Source organism: Panthera tigris, chromosome A2 (genome assembly GCF_018350195.1).
Source record: "Panthera tigris isolate Pti1 chromosome A2, P.tigris_Pti1_mat1.1, whole genome shotgun sequence".
Classification (NCBI taxonomy): Eukaryota; Metazoa; Chordata; class Mammalia; order Carnivora; family Felidae; genus Panthera; species Panthera tigris.
This window is the reverse complement of record NC_056661.1, coordinates 152,114,459-152,122,753: the sequence shown is the minus strand read 5'-3', so window position 1 is coordinate 152,122,753 and position 8,295 is coordinate 152,114,459. Positions and strand designations below refer to the sequence as shown.

The window sequence follows — 8,295 nt, the reverse complement described above, 5'->3', positions numbered from 1 at the left end:
GGATCTTTTCATCAGAATAGGTGTGCTGACAACGACGGGCATGGCTCCTCCAGGCCATGGTCTGTTAAAGTTCTTGGTCAGAGGCAGCGGGAGCAATAGTTGGGTTTCAGGGCCTCACACGACCAGGGTATATGTAATAGCATCACAGCAGCAGCACAGCCTCAGTCTGTGACCAGGCTTCCTGCATCCCGGTGTCCTCTGAGGTCTTCTAAGATCTTTTTCTTTTCTTTTTTTTAATGTTTATTTTTGAGAGAGAGACAGAGCACAAGTGGGAAGGGGCAGAGAGAGAGGGAGACACAGAATTGGAAGCAGGCTCCAGGTTCTGAGCTGTCAGCACAGAGCCTGACATGGGACTTGAACCCATGGACTGTGAGATCATGACCTGAGCCGAAGTCAGATGCACTACCGACGGGGACACCCAGGAGCCTTTAGATCTTCTTATGCAGTGCTGCTCCTTGATGCCCCCTTCCCTAGGTCCTCGCTGGTCCCTCTCCCCTAAGCCTCCTGTATCAGAGTGAGGCAAAGCTTTATCCCTTATTGACTTACTTTCTCCTAAGACCATTTAGAAGGGTGGAGTCCTGATTAATGTTGACCCAACTGCTCTATATTACTGAGAGATGTATAATAAACCAAACATCCATCAGAGGTTGTCATGCCATCTCTTATTTATTATACTTTTTGGGCTAAGACATACCCACTATCTGAACTCTAAGCATGACTGTAATACTCTCCAAGAAGAGACAAGCCTTTACAATACCTTTCCAATTCCCATGTAATAGCTAACACCGTTATACTTCGTTCATCCCAGACCTTCACGTTATAAATATGCAAATAGATCATAATACATAATCCACATTACTATCAACTCTTCCCTAGCATCTGCTTCTTCCTTTCCCTGGGAGATAAACTCACTCCATAATGGATTGCAAGAAATAAACAAAGGATGATGCCCAAACTTCCTATTGAAAGAAATATTTAGTAGCACAGCGTACCCTAAGTCTGCTGAATAGACACTCTTTCCTGATGATGAGCTCATTGTTCTGTACATGCTGCTTTACTCTCTTCTAGTTTTCATGAAGCCTGCCTTCTATCTCAGCTTCTTGAGTTCAGAGACTAGTTCACAAATCCATCTGCAAAGGCTATGCCTTGAGACTTTCACAGTCGTGAGTGTGAAGCAGCAAAGCTAGGTTGATGTAGATGCTGGTGATTAGCTAGATTCTTCCACTAGCTAAGTGGCTGCCCCCTCCCCACCCCAACACCCTCATAGTGCTGCCATGCAAATGCATAGATTAGCAACATCACAAAGAGATACGTGTCATAAATCTGTGGGAACCCTCTCAAATTGTTCAAACCATAGCTATTACATCCATGGAAGCCAGAGTTCTACTATACTTCTTTATCCAACTAGAAGGGCCGAGTGAGTTCACAATAGATGCTCCCTAAATGGGGGAAGGGGACGGAGGAGGTTAGGATTAGAAGGATGGGTAGACAGGCACACATGGGCAGAACTGATGAGAAACCAGACAGAATACTAAGAATGTAAGAATACTAAGACATGGAATTCTCTCTCCTTCTTTAAGGTTGCCGAGGCCATGGAGATCATGTTAATAGCAGTCGTGTCTCCTGTCATCCGCTGTGAATGGCAGCTGGAGAATTGGCAGGTGGCATTAGTGACCACGGTGAGTGCCTGCTTTGAATGAACCAACTGAGAACCTAGGATTTCTGTTCCCCTTCCCCCATCCTACAGGGCTGAGAACCAGAGGCTCCCTCCCTGCTTGGTGTGTTGGCTTCCAAAGCTCATGGGTTGTCAGGGTCAAACTACCATTTTAGGTCTTTCTCTGTTTTTTTTTTTTTTTTTTCTCTCTTTTCCTGTAGGGAGCACAACCTTGAACTACTTATTTTCTAGCCTCTAGCAAGAGGTTAGACAAGACAAATGCAAATCAGAGAGAGTAGCCCTTAAGTCATGGATTAGTTATGGTTTGAGTCAGACTGCAAATTAGTTGAACCGTAGTCACTTAGGCAATCATCAGATCACCCTCACTGCAGTGAACTGTATTATGCATTCAACTTTCCTCAAAGATGATTATGAATAGCCTTATGAATTGCACCCCAAGGTTTGCTACAGAGGGAATTAAGGATATTATATATCATTCTTTCAAAAGATATTTATTAAGTGCCAATTGATTGCCAGCAGGCTGTGTGCAGGCATGAGTGTTGGAGGGAGTGCAGGCAGTTCCGTGTTGCTTGAATAGAAAGTCAGGAAGAGAGCGCAGTATGAGACAAGGCTGCAGAGACAGGTGGGGACCAGAAGCATCTTGGAGTCCGTGCATGGACTCCATTCTGGAGACTACTGTAGGCTCCCGTGCCCCAACTTGCATCAGCATGTGCAAATTCTCCAAGCAAAAAATAGTTGGCCTATATGATAGTTTTTCAAATTACTGTTTTATGTAACAGGAATCAATTTCACCCAAACACATCATTGGCTTCATAGTTGTCATGTGTTTCTCATTAAATGGATATTAAAGTATACTTCCCATCATGCACAGCTCTGGTAAATCTATTTCTTTTTTTTTTAATCTTGAAAGAGGTTCTTCATGCTTAAAAATGTTGGAGGCCACACTGTGGATGACAGGGAGCCATTCATGGGCTTTAAGGAGGGACACACACGGTCAGCTTTCCAAAAGCTCTGAGGAGATAAGGTTGGACGGTAGATAAGTTAGTGGTGGTAAAGCAGCAGAGTGAGTGGAGGTGAGGAAGCGTGTTCTGGAAGTATTTGAGAGGTCACATCAGCCAAGGAGGCAAAAGAAACACAAGGTGAGAAGTGGAGAATTGACTTACTTGGGTATTGAAGCTGGTTTTCATGAAGGCAGGACTTAAGAGAGAACTCTGATGAGCCAGGTGCCAAGATTCTCACTGAAATGGGAGTGTCAAGGGCAGGTGGGTGGTGATGGGTACAGGATACAGAGTCACATGGCAGAGTTCTTGAAAGAGGGTGAGGCTCTGTAAGAGAGTAAGAGTTATGGCCTGAAATTGGCCATGGAGAATGCTGGAAGTTATCCCCATCCCCCTCGCCTTCTGCGGGTTATGGGCAGAGAGCAGCCTTCGCTGCAGAAGACTTCTGGGGAAGGGCTGTCCCCTCCTCACACTGGGGAATTCTTGACCTGGGAATTCTCATCTGTGTTGGGAACCAGGAACCTCCTTCTCACCTCGGGGACTGATCTGAGTTCTCTCAGATGACATATAATGTCCACCCAGTTGTGTTTCTCTCTTTGTCATGGAGGCCTCAGTCCCAGCAGCACATGTACAGATGTGCTTATTTTCTTACATCCATTTCCCTCTTTAAAGTTTCTTTTTAAATTTTGTTGCACTTGTTCCTTTTTTTTTTTTTTTAAAGTTCTAGTACTTTGGGGGCATGTGGGTGGCTCAGTTGGTTGAACATCTGGCTCTTGGTTTCAGCTCAGTTCTGATCTCAGGATTTGGGTGATCAAGCCCTGTGTCAGGCTCTGTGCTGCCATTGAGGAGCCTGCTTGGAATTCTCTCTCTCCCTCTCTCTCTCTCTGCGCTCCCCTCCCCCCGCCAATTACATGCTCTGTCTCTCTCAAAATAAATAAACTTAAAAAAATTTATAGTACTTTTTTAGTCTGGAAAACCTCCAAAAGCATGGAGGTTAAAGAATACCCTACTAAAGAATGAATGGGTCAACCAGGCGATTAGAGAAGAAATTAAAAAATATATGGAAACAAATGAAAATGAAAATACAACAATCCAAATGCTTTGGGATGCAGTGAAGGCAGTTCTAAGAGGAAACTACATTGCAATCCAGGCCTATCTCAAGAAACAAGAAAAATCCCAAATACAAAATCTAACAGCACACCTACAGAAACTAGAAGCAGAACAGCAAAGACATCCCAAACCCAGAATGAGAGAAATAATAAAGATCAGAGCACAAATAAACAATCTAGGATCTGAAAAAAAAACAGTAGAGCAGATCAATGAAACCAAGAGTTGGTTTTTTGAAAAAATAAACAAAATTGATAAACCTCTGGCTAGTCTTCTCAAAAAGAAAAGGGAGATGACCCAAATAGGTCAAATCATGAATGAAAATGGAATTATTATAACCAATACCACAGAAATACAAGCAGTTATCAGGGAATATGATGGAAAATTATATGCCAAAAAACTGGACAACCTGGAAGAAATGGACAAATTCCTAAGCACCCACACACTTCCAAAACTCAAACAGGAAGAAATAGAAAATTTAAACAGACCCATACGTAGTGAAGAAATTGAATCAGTTATCAAAAATCCCCCAACAAATAAGAGTCCAGGACCAGATGGCTTCCCTGGAGAATTCTACCAGACATTTAAAGCAGAGATAATACCTATCCTTCTCAAGCTGTTCCAAAAAATAGAAAGGGAAGGAAAACTTCCAGGCTCATTCTATGAAGCCAGCATTACTTTGATTCCCAGACCAGACAGAGACTCAGCAAAAAAAGAGAACAACAGGCCAATATCCCTGATGAATATGGATGCAAAACTTCTCAACAAGATACGAGCAAACCAAATTCAACAGCATATAAAAAGAATTATTCATCATGATCAAGTGGGATTCATTCCTGGGCTGCAGGGCTAGTTCAACATTCACAAATCAATCAATGTGATACATCACATTAATAAAAGAAAAGAACCATATGATCCTGTCAATCAATGCAGAAAAAGCATTTGACAAAATTCAGCATTCTTTCCTAATAAAAACCCTCGAGAAAGTTGGGATAGAAGGAACATACTTAAACATCGTAAAAGCCATTTATGAAAAGCCCACACCTAATATCATCGTCAACGGGGAAAAACTGAGAGCTTTCCCCCTGAGATCAGAAACACTACAGGGATGTCCACTCTCACCGCTGTTGTTTAACATAGTGTTGGAAGTTCTAGCATCAGCAATCAGACAGCAAAAGGAAATCAAAGGCATCAAAATTGGCAAAGATGAAGTCAAGCTTTCGCTTTTTGCAGATGACATGATATTATACATGGAAAACCCGATAGACTCCACCAAAAGTCTGCTAGAGCTGATACATGAATTCAGCAAAGTCGCAGGATACAAAATCAATGTACAGAAATCAGTTGCATTCTATACACTAGTAATGAAGCAACAGAAAGACAAATACAGAAACGGATCCCATTCTCAATTGCACCAAGAATCATAAAATACCTAGGAATAAACCTAGCCAAAGATGTAAAAGATCTGTATGCTGAAAACTATAGAAAGCTTATGAAGGAAATTGAAGAAGATACAAAGAAATGGAAAAACATTCCGTGCTCATGGATTGGAAGAATAAATATTGTTAAAATGTCAATACCACCCAAAGCAATCTACACATTCAGTGCCATCCCAATCAAAGTTGCACCAGCATTCTTCTCGAAGCTCAAAGAAGCAATCCTAAAATTTGTATGGAAACACAAAAGACTCCGAATAGCCAAAGTAATATTGGAGAAGAAAACCGAAGCGGGAGGCATCACAATCCCAGACTTTAGCCTCTACTACAAAGCTGTAATCACCAAGACAGCATGGTATTGGCACAAAAACAGACACATAGATCAACGGAATAGCATAGAGACTCCAGAATTGGACCCACAAAAGTATGGCCAACTAATCTTTGACAAAGCAGGAAAGAATATCCAATGGAAAAAAGACAGTCTCTTTAACAAATGGTGATGGGAGAACTGGACAGCAACATGAAGAAGGTTGAAACTAGACCACTTTCTCACACCATTCACAAAAATAAGCTCAAAATGGATGAAGGACCTGAATGTGAGACAGGAAACCATCAAGACTCTAGAGGAGAAAGCAGGAAAAAACCTCTCTGACCTCAGCCGTAGCAATTTCTTGCTTGACACATCCCCAAAGGCAAGGGAATTAAAAGCAATTTCTTACTTGGCACATCCCCAATAGTTCATTGGGACCTCATGAACATAAAAATTTTCTGCAGTGCAAAGGAAACAATCAGCAAAACTAAAAGGCAACCGAAGGAATGGGAAAAGATATTTGCAAATGACATATCGGACAAAGGGCTAGTATCTAAAATCTGTAAAGAACTCACCAAACTCCACACCCAAAAAACAAATAATCCATGAAGAAATGGGCAGAAGACATGAATAGACACTTCTCTAAAGAAGACATCCAGATGGCCAACAGGCACTTGAAAAGATGCTCAACATCACTCCTCATCAGGGAAATACAAATCAAAAACACACTGAGATACCACCTCACGCCAGTCAGAGTGGCTAAAATGAACAAATCAGGAGACTATAGATGCTGGCGAGGATGTGGAGAAATGGGAACCCTGTTGCACTGCTGGTGGGAATGCAAACTGGTGCAGCCGCTCTGGAAAACAGTGTGGAGGTTCCTCAAAAAATTAAAAATAGATCTACCCTATGACCCAGCAGTAGCACTGCTAGGAATTTCCCCAAGGGATACAGGAGTACTGATGCATAGGGGCACTTGTACCCCAATGTTTATAGCAGCACTTTCAACAATAGCCAAATTATGGAAAGAGCCTAAATGTCCATCAACTGATGAATGCATAAAGAAACTGTGGTTTATATACACAATGGAATACTAGTTGGCAATGAGAAAGAATGAAATATAGCCTTTTGTAGCAACGTGGATGGAACTGGTGACTATTATGCTAAGTGAAATAAGTCAGGCAGAGAACGACAGATACCTTATGTTTTCACTCTTATGTAGATCCTGAGAAACTTAACAGAAGACCGGGGGGAGATGAAGGGGGGAAAAAGTTACAGAGAGGGAAGGAGGCAAACCATAAGAGACTCTTAAATACTGAGAATAAACTGAGGGCTGATGGGGAGTGGGAGAGAGGGGAAGGTGGGTGATGGGCATTGAGGAGGGCCCCTGCTGGGAGGAGCCCTGGGTGTTATATGGAAACCAATTTGACCATATATATATATATATATATATATAAAATTTTCTATTACATTTTTTAAAGTTTATTTATTTATTTTGAGAGAGAGAGAGAGACCGAGTGAGAGAGTACCAGCAGGGAAGGGGCAGAGAGAGAGGGAGAGAGACAGAATCCCAAGCAGTTTCCACCAACCGTGAGATCATGACCTGAGCTGAAGTCAAGAGTCAACCGCTTAACTGACTGAGCCACCCAGGCACCCCCGAAGTTCTACTATTTTTAGAAAAGGGAAGGGGTATAAATAAAAATAGCTGAAGACCTTACCTGGGCTTGTAATTAAGTGGCTCAGCCATTTTTCATTTTCTTCTATGTACAAAAGTTAGTTGCAATTTTGAGAGCATTGCTTGTCGATCCTGGACCCGTAGAGTGACTGTTGTAAGGTTTCGTGTAATGATAGCTGCACACGCCCTGGCTGGTTTTGTGGCCACACACGTCTTGATTCCCGAGGATGCTGGGAGGTCCAGCTGCGGTGTTTGCGTCTGTCACCTCATGAAACTATATTATATGGTTCACTTTTGACACTTACAACCGACATTTCATTGGTTGGGTTTATGTTGTTCTCGGTGGCATCTAAGGAGGCTCCCTAACATCAGCAGTAACACGACTTCCTTGTTAGGTGGGTCCCCTCTCCAAGAACTGTCCTCTAGGGAATTCAAGTCACCCCTGATGAGACCATTTCTTACTCAGAGTTCCTGGCCGACTACCATTCTTTAGTGTCTGTCATCCTGGCTGTGAGCCCCATCCACCGTGGGCAACTGTGCTCTGGGCTCACTGACCACAGCCTTGCTTACAAGGAGGGGCCCAGACTGATTCAGCCAAGTAGCCACATGTTCACCATCTCCCAGGCTTCCCTTTCCCCAACCCCAACACCACCTTCTGGTCAGCCTGGCCCGAGAAGTTAATTGTAAAACCTTGAGGAAGGTGGATGAATTACGGTTCCTCGTGTTTTGTGACTGAAGAAACAAAACTTCATGGGGTGTGTGAAACAGAAATAGAAGAGTCATTTCTATGCTAGAAATAAGGGCCTGCAGAAAAGGCAGACCCCTTGGAAGAGAGCGGGAAGAGGCAGGGAGAAAGAGAGAGAGTTTTGTGTCTTCAAGCCTCTGTGTGCTTTTCCAACAGGATCAGCGTTCACAAGCTTTGGGGTTCACACAGGCTTTGAGTCAAGGTTTGTGCTCCAGATATGCTTAATAATAAAAAACTCAGCCTTAGGAAAGTCATTTCTTTACCCTGAATGGAAAGAAAACAGGAAAGAAAAAAAAAGACAACTGCCACTGATGGGAGCGAACAGAGGAAACTTTAAATTTAATCTTAT

General features: G+C 42.6%; 1 protein-coding gene across 3 annotated transcripts in view; it reads left to right on the top strand.

Moving 5' to 3' along the window:
* Positions 1–1,334: 1,334 nt before the first annotated feature.
* The window catches only part of SVOPL (SVOP like), a 62,800-nt gene continuing 55,839 nt past the window's right edge, over positions 1,335–8,295 (top strand). The window contains exons 1-2 of one of the 3 annotated variants that reach the window (XM_042977426.1): positions 1,335–1,417; positions 1,581–1,679. In XM_042977426.1, coding sequence (XP_042833360.1) covers positions 1,593–1,679 — 87 coding nt within the window. In that variant the 5' untranslated portion in view covers positions 1,335–1,417; positions 1,581–1,592. Of the gene's footprint in view, positions 1,418–1,479; positions 1,680–8,101; positions 8,149–8,295 lie in introns of those variants that run through there. The other 2 variants (XM_042977427.1, XM_042977428.1) reach the window with 2 other exon arrangements.